Source organism: Nuphar pumila, chromosome 9, assembly GCF_984573655.1.
Source record: "Nuphar pumila chromosome 9, dmNupPumi1.hap1.1, whole genome shotgun sequence".
NCBI classification, from domain to species: Eukaryota; Viridiplantae; Streptophyta; class Magnoliopsida; order Nymphaeales; family Nymphaeaceae; genus Nuphar; species Nuphar pumila.
This window is the reverse complement of record NC_143257.1, coordinates 126189513-126206450: the sequence shown is the minus strand read 5'-3', so window position 1 is coordinate 126206450 and position 16938 is coordinate 126189513. Positions and strand designations below refer to the sequence as shown.

The following is a 16938-nucleotide window of genomic DNA, read 5'->3' as shown; positions in this document are numbered from 1 at the left end:
CCGAAATTGGCTCCAAGCATTGAAAAATCATAATTAAAACAATATTTAGGGCGTTATTTACATAACAATGCAAAGCTTTTTGTTTTTTTTATGATGAGGAACCCTTGTCGAAGACCGGGTCACATAATGGGCTCACCTAGGGATGGCAGTGGACTGGATCAGGGACAAGGTCTCCACCCTCGCTCCGTCTCAAAATTCTGCCTTGCAGCTCTGATTCCATCCCCGCATAGGTTTTAATTTTAACCTCCATTCTTGCCTCCATCCTCAGTCCAAACAGGGCGAGGTGGGGTGGGACCCGTTATTCCTCGGTCGGGGTCGGGGTGAAAAAAGCATGGGTCCATCCCTGCATGGGTTTTGATTTTAACCTTCATCCCAGTTTCATGTCCTCCATCCCTGGTCCAAAAGGAGTGAGGCGGGGCAGGGCAGGGCCCCGTTTCCCCCCGGTCCACTGTCATTCCTAGGCCCGCCCCTTCCGAAGAAAATCCCGGGTGAGTCACCGGTACCCAAGTCCTTATAGAGCCCACCAGTTAAAGGCACCTGCATCCTTATACCACCATGTTCATCCAACCCAAGATGATTGGTACACCAAGTTACCGCTGCATACAGACAATAGACCTTGTATAGTGATATACAAGTTATAATATTCATTTAGTTGGTGTATAGAAAAAAACGTGTTAATGGTATTTTTCTTGGGACTGATTTTCATAATATATATCTAAAATTTTAGTTGTTATTATCAATGCGCGCAATCTTCTTTTATTTAAGTTTAGGATAAACATTATTAGAGTAAAATCTCACTAATGATGAAGCCAAAAAAAAATATCGTTTAAGCAGATTTTAAACATGTTTTGCAAAAACTTATAATGGAATTAGTAATAAAAATCAACAAAACACAAGTAAAAAGAATTTGATAAAAAAACATCATTGAAACCTTTAAGACCCTAGAGTCAGATACAAGACTTGTAAAGTTGGCCTCATATAGTTTAAGATAGGGTTAAGAGTCAAAAGATGGGAAGGAAATCAGTACAAAAAATGAGAGTTTGGGAGGTGGGGTACAGGGTCATTGGGGAGGTCTAGATAGAAAGAGTCCGGATCGGGTGCACATTAAGCACCTGATCGCCCTCCATCCAGGGGTGGCAAAATCTGACATGACCTGCCAACCCGACCCGCCAACCCACTTCTTAGCTGGGTTCGGGTTTAGCTTAAACGGGTTCGTGTCGTAAACGGGTCGACCCGCCTAACCCGTTTATTAAACGGGTCGGATTCGTGTTAGGGGTATGCCAACCCGTCTGACCCGTTTAATAAATGGGTTAGGCGGGCGGGTCAACCCGTTTACCCGAACCCGAACAATTATTCCAAAACCGAATAATTATCTCATTCAAAAAAAAAAAACTCTCTTAAACGCACCAACCCGTTTACCCAACCGACCCGTTTATTAAACGGGTTAACCATGTCATGTTGGGTTACACGTTTAATAAATGGGTCGGGTTCGTGTTTGCCACAGCCAACTCGTTTAATAAATGGGTCGGGTTCGTGTGTTGAGGTATGCTGACCCGCCAACCCACCGACACGACCCGCCCGACCCAATTGCCACCCCTACCTCCATCAGGCCTTGTCGATAGGTCCTGTCCTTAAGATGGATGGTGATGTTGTGTGATTACACCTGATCTTTGCAGAGAATTGGGGAGGGTCCATTGGTGAAAATAAGAGGTCATGAATGTTACCACTTATATTAGAGGGACACATCATCACGAATATAGTATTTACATGACACGATACAGGATACGTACATGAGATACAGTAATGTATAGTCATTGTTTTATTATTTTTAAAAGCTTTAATAAATTCTTGTAATATCTCAAAAACAAATATATTATATATATATTAATGTTATTAACTAAATAATTACAAAAGTATCCACATGTCTTATTTTTCAAAGAGGTCACTTTTTATGCAGCGGGCATTTAACATGCAACACTGCTGTTGATGACAATCCATCTAAACATTTCTCGAACACCACACCCAAATAGAAAAATGCCAAGATGTGTGGCAGAATAATGTGAACACTTTTTAAAAAATTGAGAAATTTTAAAAAAAGCACCTAAAGTTTGAGCATTAATAAAAAAACACACCTAAGCTTTGAAATTTTTTAAAAACACACTAAAATTTTGGCAGCTTTGCTCAAAAACAAACTTTAGTCCATTTAACCTAGGTTATCACTAACCCAAGATGAGTTAAGAGAGTTAATTTACTACTTAGCCTTTTAAAGACTTTTTCTCTCCCCTGTAGATGCATTTTTTAAAATATGATATTGAGGGTAAAATAGTAATTCTACATTATATTTAATAGCAAAGTTGACTATGATGGTAAGAACTTCTACATTATAATTAACCATTATATTTTTTAAGGTCACATAGGTTGAACTTCTATAGAAGTTACAAATTCTTTAATATGGTTCATCATTCATAACATAAGAAAAAATTTGTTTCTCATTAATGTAATTTATTACATATTCTTGAAGATAGTTGATGGATTATCTATGATGCTACTGTTCATATTGCCAACTGTTTGCAATCGTTCCTGAATAGAAGAAAACCAACAATGCATGACAAGAGCATCTATTCAGAGAACACGATGCGTTCGCATGTGAAGGGTGTAGGGACCTATAATATCACTTTAGATACCGACGTAGATTTGGATCTTTATGATATTTTTTATGTTTCATCATATAGTAGAAATTTGATTTTAATTTTAAGGTTGGATAAATTTGAATAATGTTTTAAATTTAAAAGCTCCAAGTTATTCATATACAAAAATTAAATTAAAATTGGTTTTGCTTTTGTTTATGATGGTTTATACAAATTAAACTTGAAGATCCAAACTCAAGAGTCTTTGACTTCTGAATACGTGTTGGTTGAGAATAAACGTAGCATGATTAATGATAAGTCCTACATGCTTTGGCATCAGAGGTTGGGTCATATTTATAAAAAATAAATAAAAAGACTTGTAAAAGAAGGGATCTTGAAATCTTTAGATTTTACTGACAATGACCCATGTGTTGATTGCATAAAAGCTAAGCAAACAAACACATATAAAAAAGGTGTCAAACGTAGTATTGAGATATTAGAAATAGTCTATACGGATGTATGCAGACCATTTACCCCTTGTTATATAAGTGAAAGATATTTTATCACCGTTATTGATGATTATTCTCGATATATATATCTTTACTTGATTTATGAAAAATCAGATGTTTTTCAATTGTTTAAAGAATTTAAGAAAGAAGTAGAGAAATAAACTGATAAAGTTATTAAAATAGTCAGGTCTGATAGAGGTGACAAATATTATGGTAAGTTTACTGAGATGGGGCAAATAAAATGACCATTAGCACGATTTCTCAAAGAGGACAACATTGTGTTTCAGTATACCATGCTTGATAGTCCCTACCAAAATGATGTAGTTGAAAGAAGAAATCATACACTTAAATAAATGGTCAAAGCTATATTGAATTGTTCAACTATTCTTATTAAGTTATGGGTGAAGCCTTAAGGACATCTGTGCATATTTTGAATAAGGTTCCTACAAAATCTGTACCTAAAACTCTCTATGAGTTGTGGACAGGTAGAAAACCATCGTTGTCTTATATGCACATACGGGGATGTCCTGCAAAAGCTAAGTTGTATAACCCCCACATTAAAGCCTTTGATCTAAGAACAACTAGTGAGTATTTCATTGGTTATCTAGATAGATCAAAATGATACACATTTTATTACTTATCTCATTCACCACAGATTGTTGAAATAGATAAGGCAAAATTCTTTGAAGATGGTTCAGTTGGATTAAGTGCACTTCAAAATCTTGGTTTTGAGGAAACCTCTTGAGGAGAACACCGAGAGATACCATATTGTTATTCTTAATAACGATGTGGTTGATCACCCAATTGTTGATGCATAAATCCAAAATGAACATATTGTGGATAATACAGAAGAACACGAACATGATGAACAAATTCAATCTGAACCTGTAGAACAACTTGTTTGGAGATCCACAAAGGTTAAAAAATCTGCCATACATCCTGATTATGTAGTGTACCTTCAGGAGCCTGATGATTTCATAAATATAAATGATGACCCATTGACTTTTATAAAAGCTGTTGAAAGCAAACGATCTTTGCATTAGACAAAAGCCATGAAAGAAGAGTTGACTTCTATGCCTAAGAATCAAGTGTAAAATCTTGTCAAGTTACCTAAAGAAGTAAAACTCATAGGGTGTAAATGAGTCTTTAAGACAAAAAGAACTTCAAAGGTGACATAGAGAGATATAAGGCAATATTGGTTGCTAAAAGATTCACCCCAATTGAGGGCATTAACTATAATGAGACATTCTCTCCTGTCTCAACTAAGAAGTCAATGAGGATAATTTTAGCCCTCATAGCTTATTATGACTTAGAGCTATATCAGATGGATGTGAAAACAATATTTCTCAACGAAAATCTGAATGAAGAGGTATACATGGATCAACCTCTTGGTTTATCTGAAGATGATCATTTGGTTTGCAAGTTTAACAAATTAATATATGGACTTAAACAGGCCTTCTGATTGTGGTATATTCAATTTTCTCATGTCATCGTGACTTTTTGGGTTTAAAGAAAACATCATTGATCGATGTATATACCTTAAAGAAAGTGGGAGTAAGTTCATTATATTGATGTTATATGTAGATGATATACTACTTACAACCAAAGATATAAAGTTATTTGCAGAGACATAACAGTTTCTTACACTTCATTTTGACATAAAAGATATGGGTGAGGTTGCTTATGTACTTGGCATAGAGATCCACCGAGACAAAGCAAAATGTTTTCTAGATCTCTCCCAAAGATCCTACATAAATAAGATATTAAAGCGATATAGGATGAAAAATTGTTCTCCTGGTGCATCACCTATATCAAAAGGTGATAAACTGAGCCTAAATGATTGTCCACAGAATGATATTGACAAAGCACAGATGTGTGTTTATCCATATGCATCAGTTGTTGGCAGCTTGCAATATGCGTATACTTGTCCACGTCTAGATATTTCTTTCGCAGTAGGGATGCTTGGTAGATTTCAGTCTAACACAGGCATATCCCATTAGAAGGTTGCTAAGAAAGTCATGCGGTATTTGCAAGGAACAAAAGATTATATGTTGGCGTATCATAAGGTTGATCATTTTGAGGTTATTGGCTACTCAGATGTGGACTTAGGAGGGTGCCTTGATAGTAGAAAGTCTACTACTGGGTATGTCTTCCTACTTATTAAGGACGCGATCTCTTGAAGGAGTAAGAAACAGTTGACCACTGTTGCTCACACCGTGGAGGCAGAGTTTATAACATTATACGAGACTACTTCGCAGGTCATATGGTTAAAGAACTTCATATCACAATTAAAGGTGGTTGATTTTATCGATAAGCCATTGAAGGTCTACTATGATAATGAAGCTGCAATGTCTTTTTCGAATAACAATAAAAGTACCACGTTATGTAAGCATATGAAATAAAGTACTTTGTTGTTAAAGAAAGGATAAAGAATCAACTAGCTCATATTGTTAATATTGGTACCAAAGAGACGATTGCTGATCCTCTTACTAAAGGGCTAGCATCGAGATTGTATTTCAAACATGTATTGAAGATGTACTTGTTAAACTCTTTTTAACATATGCATATGAATAAAGTCATCACATACAACTTTTTGATTCTCATTATGGTCATTTTTGTTAATTTCATAAGGATTAGAGATTCAACTAAGGATCTGTAAAATAGATTTTAAAGGCCAATCTATTCATCAAGTCATTCCCATAAGGTATTCGGTTAAGGGTTTATCGCTAGGATAAGTAGATGAATGTTGGAGTTACCCACATATAAAAACTCTCCTAGAGGTGTTCATATCAGATAAACCTTATAATTTGGAGGAAACAATTATCTTAATTGTTTCCTAATAAAGGTTAATGCTATAAAAGGGGTATTGATGAGAGACCCCATCGCAATGCAGAAAATAGTCAAAACAGTTGATTGCTCTGGGATTTGGATGCTGCTCACCATCGTTGGACTGCACTCATCAAGGTCTGTGACCAGCTGAGGAGACGAACGTCTCAGAGACGATAGATTGGGTTCACTCATCAGCCATTATCAGATGAACATGACGGCTTCAGGTATTTTCCATCTCACCTTTTGTGTAGGCACCAACAAAAAAGTACCAAGTCTCCCTGGAACTTAAAGCAAAGAATATGATAAATTCAAGGCAATGACATAAAAAAAGAAAAAAATTTCATTGACACCCAAAATTAAAAACTCAATGGACAATATGAACTCTAAATATTAGATAGGCAATAATGAATATGGAACCCTTAAAATTGCAAAACAAACAGTTATGAAGAAAACCCAAATCCTGAACAACCATCATCTTTTCTTATTTTTCATTGTCTAAAGAAGTCCACAGAGAAAACAAATTAAAATTTTTGTATATTTTCAACATGAAAAATACTCGGAGAAATAGGGGATTCATCTATAACCAAACTGCATGCACAAACCCAGGATTTATAAATAACTATTTTACATAAATTTCAATAAATATATAGTAGTCGATTTGCAAAAACAAAAAAAGTGAGTTTTTGGAGGAAAACCAAAGAGAGAATAGAAAAACTCAAGAGGTTTAAGAAAAACTAGAGAGGGAGAGAAAAAAAGAGTCTACCTTTATAGTCAAAGTGGGTCGCAGTCTAGAGAGAGTGAGAGGTACCAGCGGAAGAAGACAAAGAATGGAGAAGAAGAAAACACTAATGAAGGAGGGCCAGGAAGAAAACAAAGGTGTGTAATTTTATATAGGATGCAATGCTATAATTTTTCAAGTTGACCCAAGGGTATCGATGTCCACAATACTTTCGCTCTTCCTTTCTGCCGGTGATCATATGCTCCTTACCACGAAAATGAGCTATTTTCTCCTTCGCAAAATCATGGTTTTCATATGGATTTCTAGATCCAAACGTGACCTAAGTGCATTTTTAGAATTTTCTAAAACTTAATTGCCTTATTGATTAATGCACGAACTTTAGATGCCTTTTTCAAATTTCCTCTAAAAAATTTACCAATTTTATAACTTATCATTTGAGTCAGGGTTGGTGCCCCCTAGTATTACAGGCATCCGAAACTTCCGCCTGTTTTTTGAGAAACAGGATTTTTGAACCAAGACCCGAAAAATGCAATACGTTCGATGATTAGGTCCACACCACAACGAGTGACGCAAATCCATCTCCATCATTGCTTCCAAGAAGTAACGCGCCAACCAACGCATTCAAGACTCTGTTGAAAACTCCTCGTGAGGAATGCCCCACTATTTGGTGTTCTTGATATATGATATAGTAAGTTACTGGTGGTGTTTCTCTGATAGGGTGAGGCTTCAGTTGGGAGAAATATGGGATTTTTTATGTAAAAGCAAGGTTGGTGGGGTTGTAATCACCAAGAAACGGAGGGTGGTAGGAGGATTTGTGATGAGTTTTTGAGGATGTTCGCTGTTGAGGTGTTCTTGTTCTTCTCTCTTTCTTGATGGGGAATTGTTGTTCTGGCCTGACGTCTTATCTTTGTTGTGCACCTTCTAATCCAAAATCAGGTTAGCCCTTCTTGAGTTTCTTTCTGTTTTTCTTCTTTTTTTTGGTCCTCGTTAGCTTGAATTGAGGCTGTTTTTTACGGTTTTCTTCCTTTTTTTGGCTTATGGTTGGTTTTGTATCATGTCTTGGACTGAAACAAGTTGGAGAATTCAGTTCTCCTGGTCCTTTTCTTTTTTGTCATTCTGTTGAATTCTGGACTTTTTTTTTTAATATATGCTTTGCTTTTAGGTTTGATTGGTCAGTTGGCAAGAAGGTGTTAGGTTTCCAGACTGCTAAGATTTGACGTGTGTGTGTGTGTGCGTGTAGTTTGATACAGCTTGAAGGTTTTTAGCTGTTGAAAATAGTCATGTTTGTCTGAATTATACTTTATTAGAGGGGAAAATAGGATATTCTTAGACTAGCCTTTGTTTTTCTTTTGTATAATTTTGTATTTAGTGCTTAATGAATGTTACTTATTGCTTCATGAATGTTACTTATTGCTTGATGAATGTTTCTGTTTGTAGATTCTTCAAAAATACAGCGTTCAACACAGGAGATAGAAGGGAAGTATGGCGATAATTACCCCACCAATCCTAAAGAAGTCGAAGATTTGCGAGGGAATTCGGCTGCTAACCCTTTGATCGTGTTCACATTCAGTGAGCTGAAGACAATCACAGAAAATTTTAAGCAGGCTCGTGTTTTAGGTGAGGGTGGATTTGGAAGTGTCTACAGAGGGTTTATTCCAAAGGATTTAAGGCAGGGGATTGAGCCACTGGATGTTGCTGTCAAGGTTCATGATGGGGAGAGGAGTTTCCAGGGTCACAGAGAATGGCTGGTATATTTCTCAACTTGTTTTCTATTGTTTGAGTTCATCTATGTTGTCCCTTTAATTATATTTAGCTGCACGTTTCTTTTGGATTTGCAGGCAGAGGTTATCTTTTTGGGGCAACTCTCACACCCAAATTTGGTGAAACTTATTGGATACTGTTGTGAGGATGATCACAGAGTACTAATCTATGAGTATATGGCTCATGGTAGTGTGGAAGGCAATTTATTTTCAAGTAATTTCTATCATTTTCCTTGTTCTTTGATCTTAACTTTTTTGAATTGCAGAAGTGGCACTTGTTTATTTAAGATTAAACTGTGAAGGGACTAAACTAGACAGACAAATGTTCTGTATTGGATAAAAAGTTCTCTCTTCTCTTCAAGGTTGAGCCATATTGTTATGTGATTACCTATCCAAAAAAAAGCCTAGCATTTAGTTTTCTAATTTCTTATGTGTTAGTTTAACAGACTGATAGATCGCTATTTAACAGACCTCTAGATTGCTACTTTCCACATTTTTAAAGCTACCTGCTTAAGTTGAGGCACTCATGGATATCGCATGGTCACTCCAATTACAGGGCATGAGTTAGAACGATGTAAAGAATGTGTTCAACTATTTTTATGACCCTTATAGCATGGCATTTCGTCAGCTACCAAGTTACTTTTACAAACTTTTTGTGCCTGATATCAACAAATGTCTATGCATGACCTGTTGGAATTTCCATGGGCAATTCTTTTGCTTTGGGTTGATTGTTTCTGTAATAATTGCAGGGATTTTGCTTCCACTTTCATGGGCTGTCAGAATGAAGATCGCCTTGGGGGCAGCAAGAGGTCTTGCTTTCCTCCATGAATCTGAAAAACCAGTTATATATCGGGATTTTAAGACGTCAAACATCTTACTGGACATGGTGAGTGATTTGCTTCTACTATTCTTTGAAATAAATTTTCAAGAAGAAAGTCATATTGTTTCACCTTGTCAGTTGCAATAACATTAGGAAGTTGATGCTGATATTTCAGGGTTATAATGCAAAGTTATCTGACTTTGGACTTGCAAAAGCTGGACCAGTTGGAGATAAATCTCATGTTTCTACTCGAGTAATGGGAACCTATGGTTATGCTGATCCTGAATATATATTGACAGGTACCACTTCATGATGTTTCAAGATCTGTATATAACAGTTCCCTTAGTTCTGAGCATTGAAACTTGATTTTTATCTCCTGCAAACTATGAGGCTCATATAACTCAGGACAAGCCATTAGCAACTCATGATTAACCTGAGTCCGTCTTCTTAAGTGAGGTCAGCTGGAATGGTTTTATTTTTTCATTAACCTTCTTTGATGACATCATGGCAGCATACTTCTCCTTGAACCAAACTTGTGATGCATCTTGATGCATGAGCTTGAGTTACGTGGAACTCCTTAGCTTATAGTCACGAGAGGTTGCAAAGATTTTTGTGGATTTTGACAATAAAGTTGCACCTCAACAATTTCAACATTCTTTTGGTTGTGGAATTGTGCTTAAAGATAAAATTGTAGAAACTGAAATCAGAAGCAGTTTCTGTCGAAGCCTAAATCAAATGTCCTTTTCTGGATATTATCTTGAGTTTGTGCATCTTTTCACCTATGAACTGGACCACCGTGTCAACCTATATTTGAGTTAAAAAAAATAAGTTGGTTGAATCAAGTTTCCATTTAAGAGAATTATTGATGGTTGAGGTAAAATGTTTGATTATGGCCTCTGGCTTCTGTTTCTGCACCAGTGAGTTCTTTTTGGCTATAGTTTCACATTCTCTGAGTCCTCTGGTTAGATAGTAGAGGAACAGGAAGAATCTCTGGGATACCTCCTTGACTACCCTCTAGGTAGATGTACAATTCCTTGTATTTAAGACATTATAAACTGGTAAACTAAGAAATTCATGCAAGCATGCACACACACACACACACATTTGGCTAAAGTTGCCAACATTAGATATACTTGTCATTGTAGCATCATGTTACAATAGAATACAATTTCAGATCTAGTGGTCTGGTGAGGATGTAATGTACAGTTGGATGGTTGAATATTAGTTGCTTAACCTTTTTCTTTCATTGTGCTGATATTTTTTCATTTCACAATCCCAACCCCAAGTCCTCCACTTGCATTCTTAAAAATATACAATTCCCTCTTCTTTTCCTCAAAAGTAAGCATACCGTAATGTGCCAATCTGCCTATATCATCGAAAACTGGACTGCATATGAAACACCAAGTTCCCAAAACCACTGATACAACCCATGAAGGCCATTATAAAATATAATGCTGTATTCTGTTATAAGAATATTATACAGTCAAATGAAGTTATACGTCTATCTAATTATTACCATTTACAATTTAGTTGCATAATGACATGCTTCTGTTTAAACTTGCAAGATTATGTTAAAATTCAGTGGTTTCTTTGAAGGTTTACGGCTGTTAATCTGTTAACCAGATTGCTTTCTTTTTCAGTTATTACTATCATGTGATCTTACTGCTTTGGTTACTTAAAGTAGAACATGCTCTGAGAACACTGACCAAGTCACATCTTGTATAGGCCATCTTACAGCTAGAAGCGATGTTTACAGCTTCGGTGTTGTCCTGTTGGAACTGATCACAGGCCGGCGTTCGTTTGATAAGAGACGGCCCAACCGAGAGCAAAACTTGGCTGATTGGGCCCGGCCTTTCTTGAAAGAGAAAAGGCGTCTACTTAGCATCATAGACCCAAGATTGGAAGGGAACTATCCAGTCAGAAGCATGCATAAGGCAGCAATGCTGGCCTACCACTGTTTGAATCAGAATCCCAAGGCACGGCCGTTAATGAGGGATATTGTAGACTCCTTAGAGCCCCTCCAGGTGACGGTGGAAATTCCAAGTGCTCTGGTCCAAGAAGCTGGCCAAGATGTTTGCTGATATCTCAATACCAAGTTGAGAACTTTTACATGCAATGTTGGTCTTACAGTGGAGAGGTCTTGATCCTCCATTAGTGCTCTGTTATTGACTGCCAATGCATGCTTATGTTTGTATCGCTGAGGTAAATTTTGTAGTCCTTGCTTATTAAATGTTAAATATCTATATAACAAAATTAATTTAATATATGATATTCTTTTCGTCATATTTCTAGCTCAATGTGTGTGTGTTGGTATCATTATGATGTGAAAAATTTAGTCCTTGCTTCTATATTTCACGTTAAATATCTATATATGAAAAATAATTTGAAATATGAATTCTTTTCATCTTTGTGGCTCAATATTTGTGCGTCCATGTGTGTGTGTGTGTGATCCACAAAAACGTAATTGCAGTCTTGACTAAAAGTATGATATACATTTAGCGTGCAAGCCCAATCCGTTTTCTGCCCTAGTTGAGACCAATGTGGCAAGTCTGTTTCTGGGGTTTCTTAGCAAGGGAAATAAGCTTGCAATACTTGAAAAGTTTATTGTTTAAGAAAAATATATAATATTCAATATTTACCAAAAAGCAGCCCCAAAGGGGTTTGAACCTAGGTGGCTAATCAGGCGGTCTAGGTTCAAATCCCATGGGTGTCACCCCTTGGCACAAGCCCAAGCGTGGCGACTCCTTGGGGACAAGTGTTAAACTCACGGAGTTTTACACTGTCAGGATAGCGACAGTAAGTACGGCAGGCAAAACCAGTGCAGCAAGTCTCTGATCCTGGGTGGGTTTTTAGTATAAATATAAAAATAGCAGGATAAATGTACCAAATATATTTTAAAAAAGTAAGACACTGTAGACAAGTGTGATAAAATCATGATATACTGAAAGTAGGCGAGAGATTTTGAAAATATCGGTATGTTATCAGGACTTTTACGGCTTGAATATTTTCAAAATTTCAGTGGTATCTGCGACTATGATCCAAAAATATTAAGGTTAGATAAAGCGCATATCTTGGATGGACTGACCAGCCTATCGATGGCTGCAGCCCAGTCAAACCCAACCCATTAAAGATTCAACCAATGCCTATGCCCAGGTGAACCTAGCCAGCCCTGGCTCTGCCTGAACATGCTGAGCCCCTAACAGCTCATAGGCTGCCTACACAAATTAAAAGAAAGGGATCATTTTCTCCCGGGCTTGATCGTTCCATTGAGGGGCTAATAGGTTGATCAAGCCCTATCCTTATCGAGACAAATTTTACAATGGGAGAATAGGTGTCGACATAGTTTATCCCTTCTTATGAGAAAATCTTTTAGCTACTAATCTAGTTTTAAATTTATCTATACTTTCATCGGAATTGAATTTTTTCTTTAATATCTATTTGCAACCAATAGATTTTTTTCTGAAGTAAATCAATCAATACCCATACTTGGTTTTTCTCAATAGACTCAATTTTTTTGTCCATGACTTTTACCCAATCTCTTGATTCATGTGAGTTTATTGCCTTATTATATGACATGTTATCTACCATGTCATCAAGGTCTATCAAATAACATAGCTTCTCTGACAAATGGACATAATAATTATTAAGTTATGATAGAAAAGCTTTTGACCTTTTGCAATTAACATGAGTCTGATGCGATGAAGACATATCACTAAAAGTTGGTTCATTACTACCTAACTACTCTTAATCACTAACAGTTGAATCATCATTACCTAATTGTTCTTGAGAATCATAGATTATATCAAAAAGATCATTTTTGTTTATCTCAAAAATTAATAGTTCTATGTTTTAATCTTCCAAGAACACATCTCTACTTTCAATTAGACCATTATCAGGATGATAGAATCTATGAATTTTGGTTCTTTTAGGATATCAATTAAAGGTACATCTTATAGATCTGCTATCAAGTTTATCTCTTGATCGATCTATTACTTTTACGTGAGCTATTAAACTCAATCTACGAAGATAGCTAAATCTTTCAGTCCATAACTCATAAGGTGTAAAGACAATGACCTTACACATAACCCTATTTAAAATGTATGTTGTTGTATAAATAGTTTTTCCTCAAAATATGTTGGGTAATGAAGCATGAGAGAATATGCACCTGACCATGTCAAGAAGAGTCCTATTATATCTTTCAGCTATATCGTTTTATTGTGGTGTTAAAGATATTGTTGTTTGAGGTTTGATTTCATTTAACTTACAATATTGAGTAAATTCATTTGAGATGTATTATCTTCATCGGTCAAACCATAAGGCCTTAATTCTTCTTTGAAGTTGGGTTTCTATTTCTTGACAATATTCTTTAAATTTGTCTAACACCTCAAATATATATATATATATATATATATATATAATTGTATCTTGAATGATCATCAATAAAAGATATAAAATAATATTTATTATGAGTTTGGGTTCTAAAAGGTCCACAAATATCTGAGTGAATAATTTTTAATAATTCAGATGCTCTAATAACATCAGTTAAAAATTATTTTCTTGTCATTTTTTCATAAATATAAGTTTCACATCTATAGAAGGATGTTTCTTCAAGTTTGGTATTAGGTTTTGTTTGACTGGTTTTTTCATTTTCTTTAAATTAATGTTTTAACTTCTAGTGTCATATATTAGCATCTACATTAAAGACATTATTAATATAATTAGAAATAGATGTTATTATATTTATATAAGAAATATTGAGTTTAAACAACCCATGGTCTTTGTCAAAAACTCCACCAAACACAATCCAACCATATCTTTCCACCATGACCTTTTCTGAGAAAAATCTAACTTCTAAACCCTTATTGAAAGGCTAGAACATATACAAGGTTTCGTCTTATACAAAACATCAGTCAATAAAATATTATTTTCTGAGGTTTTAATATGATAAGTCCCAACATCCATAACATCAGAGTAGTGTCATTCCCCATGTACATCCGCTGTTTCCCAAATTTAAACTCAGTCATGTCCACCACATCTTCCTTGCTCTTTACAATATGTCAGTGTTGCTCTAAAATCTACCTACCATCCAAAAAGTTTTTGTTTTGCATATGAACACTTTGATATCACATAGACTATGTTACGACTCTCCTGTTGCTCACCAGTTTTGTTATTCTTGTTGTTATTATTTTGGTTATGAGGACTCCAACAATATCTTATAAATAACTTAGGTTTTCTACACTTGAAATACTTCACTTAAGAGGCTGCTCTCGACAGATTGCAGAATGTTGGACTCATTTTCTTACCAAATTTGCCAAAAATTTTAAATGATTTTCTTTTAAATTGTGGATGTCTAAAAGGACCATGGATTGAATATGCTGTTGCAAAATTTTCAATTGGGCAAAAAACTCTTCTAATGACAAGTTCTTGGAGTTCAGCCTAAGGACAATGGTGACCATCCTCCATGGAGATGGAAGGCTATGAAGAGCAATAGACATCTGCATACAATCACATTCACAATTGTGGCTAAATCTTTTGCTATTACTAGCATGTCAACTACATTATCGTTTTCTTGCATTTTTACATGAATTGTATTGCTCCAAGAGCAACTTTATGTGAGTTTGTAAGGTAGTATCATATTTTATAAAAATTGCTTCAGACATCGATTTTTTAGAAGCATAATCCTCAAATACCCATCCTCTACGTATATGAGAATGATACATGTTATCCTATTTATATTTCAAATATGCAGTTTTGTCTTGTTTAGAAGTTGTTTGACCAAAGTCTTTCATTTCTACACTTGGGGCATTGTCGATGCCCTCTAAGGTTAAAACAAGAGGAATTCTTCTCTTTTAAATATAAAAATTTATGTCATTCAATTTGTTTCTCTTGGCTAACTTGGTAGCACATACTCTACTATACATTTTTCTAATTTTAGTAATTATATGTTGTCACTAGTCCAACATCCAACAGAAAAATAAATGACACTACATGAGTCATCAAGAATGTGACGGTTCACCCCTGACGCTGACAAACAAAGTTGACAAGGGTCTTCGATGGCTGAGATATGGCGTCAGACAAGAAGAAGGAGAGGGGTTCTCTACCTCCTCTCTTCTGTTTTTTTTTTTTTTGTAGAAACAGGGGTTGCCTACTATATATATAATTTGTTTTGTTTACGGTGTAAAAAAAAAAGCCTACGGGCGGGGTATTTTGGCTCCTCCCTATATCTGAAGAAAACCAGCCCCAATTCAAGGTCTGCCTATTAAAAAGGAGTGACAGACACCCACAACAGAGGGGTTTTCCTTTTGCTTGCTTTGGTGGCAGGTCTCTGTCAGAATCTAGCAGGGATCGACACCACAAAGGCCCCTCGAACCAAAACAAGGTTAAAAACCTTTATATATTTGTTTTGAGATTTGTTTTTTGTTTCCTGTCTTCGGTGGTCGAATTTTCGACTACTATGGTCAAATATCCAGCTACAGATCAAAAAACATGAAAGGTTCTTCCTTTTGGGGCAGGAAAAACTCAACAAAAAGCACAAGGGGTACTACGACTACAATGCCCTACACAAATTTTCCTTTTTTTAATTTTTTTTATTATTATTTTGAGTTCCAGGTGAGTCTGTTTGTCTCGGAGAGGGGATGCCTAGTTTTTCAGCAATTGTGTAGTTGGATTTCAGACGACAGCCCCACACAGAGAAAATATAAAAGTGACTAAACGAATTCACTTTTTTCCTTGTTTTGGATCCCAACAGTGATGAGGTCAAGTGGTTGATCATCATAGGAAGCTAGATTTGCCTCCACACACCAGTAAGTAACCGGCTTTGATACCACTGTTGAGCTTCTAATCGCTCTTTTCCATAAATGCAGCGAGAGAGGAGAGAATGAAAGAGGAGTTGAGGATTTACAGCCTTCTTCAGGAAGCTGTTTTTCAATTTTGGTAACTCATATCTCTTCAAAAATAATTCACTCCAGTATATAGGAGTGAAGGCTCCTTTCCTGAGTAGCCGTTACCCAACAAAAAAAACTTGCTAAGCCAACGTATGGGCTTCTTATGCATCAAGAAAAGAGTGAGCCTAGCTCTCTCCTCAATGCATTAGGTGCATGACCATACATTGTCATGCATACCATGTATGACCACCATATATATTGCAGCATGTGTCGTGACGATGTGTCAAATATCACAGAGGGAGGATCATGTGCAATGTAATTTGCACAATTTTAATGTGCTGCTGCACCGGGTCCCCCACCATCCATGAGGTACAGCCTGTCAGCCGTGGGGCTGACACATTTTAAGTGTGCTTCTGTTCCTGGTCACCCACCATGCATCTACTATCGGCCCCACAGCTGACAGGCTATACCCATAGATGGTGAGTGATTAGGTGCAGCAACACACTTGAAATGTGCAATGACATTGCACCTGATTTCACTTCCGTATCGTCCCCCTTGATCTCAATGGCCCTCATACTTCATGAGACAACCTACGTTAGGGTGGCTAGAGTTGGTTTAATGTGGGCCTGAGTTAAGTTGGGACCCAGGCGACTGAGCCCTGGCCTCATCAAGGTTAGCTTGGATGCATGAGAGTGTTATATCTTCATTTCTTGTCTCAGGGGTATTTGTTTCATGCTCTTTCTTAGGAAAGAAAATATCTTTCATATGAA

At 36.2% G+C, this 16938-nt stretch overlaps 1 protein-coding gene across 1 annotated transcript; it reads left to right on the top strand.

The window, feature by feature from the left end:
• The first annotated feature begins 7509 nt into the window (after positions 1–7509).
• LOC149829335 (putative serine/threonine-protein kinase PBL16) lies at positions 7510–11567 on the top strand. Its single transcript, XM_090017349.1, has 6 exons — positions 7510–7640; positions 8142–8452; positions 8543–8678; positions 9214–9350; positions 9460–9583; positions 11010–11567. The coding sequence occupies exons 1-6, from the start codon at positions 7577–7579 to the stop codon at positions 11363–11365; spliced, it is 1128 nt and encodes a 375-aa protein (XP_089873475.1). The 5' UTR covers positions 7510–7576; the 3' UTR covers positions 11366–11567.
• Positions 11568–16938: the final 5371 nt, after the last annotated feature.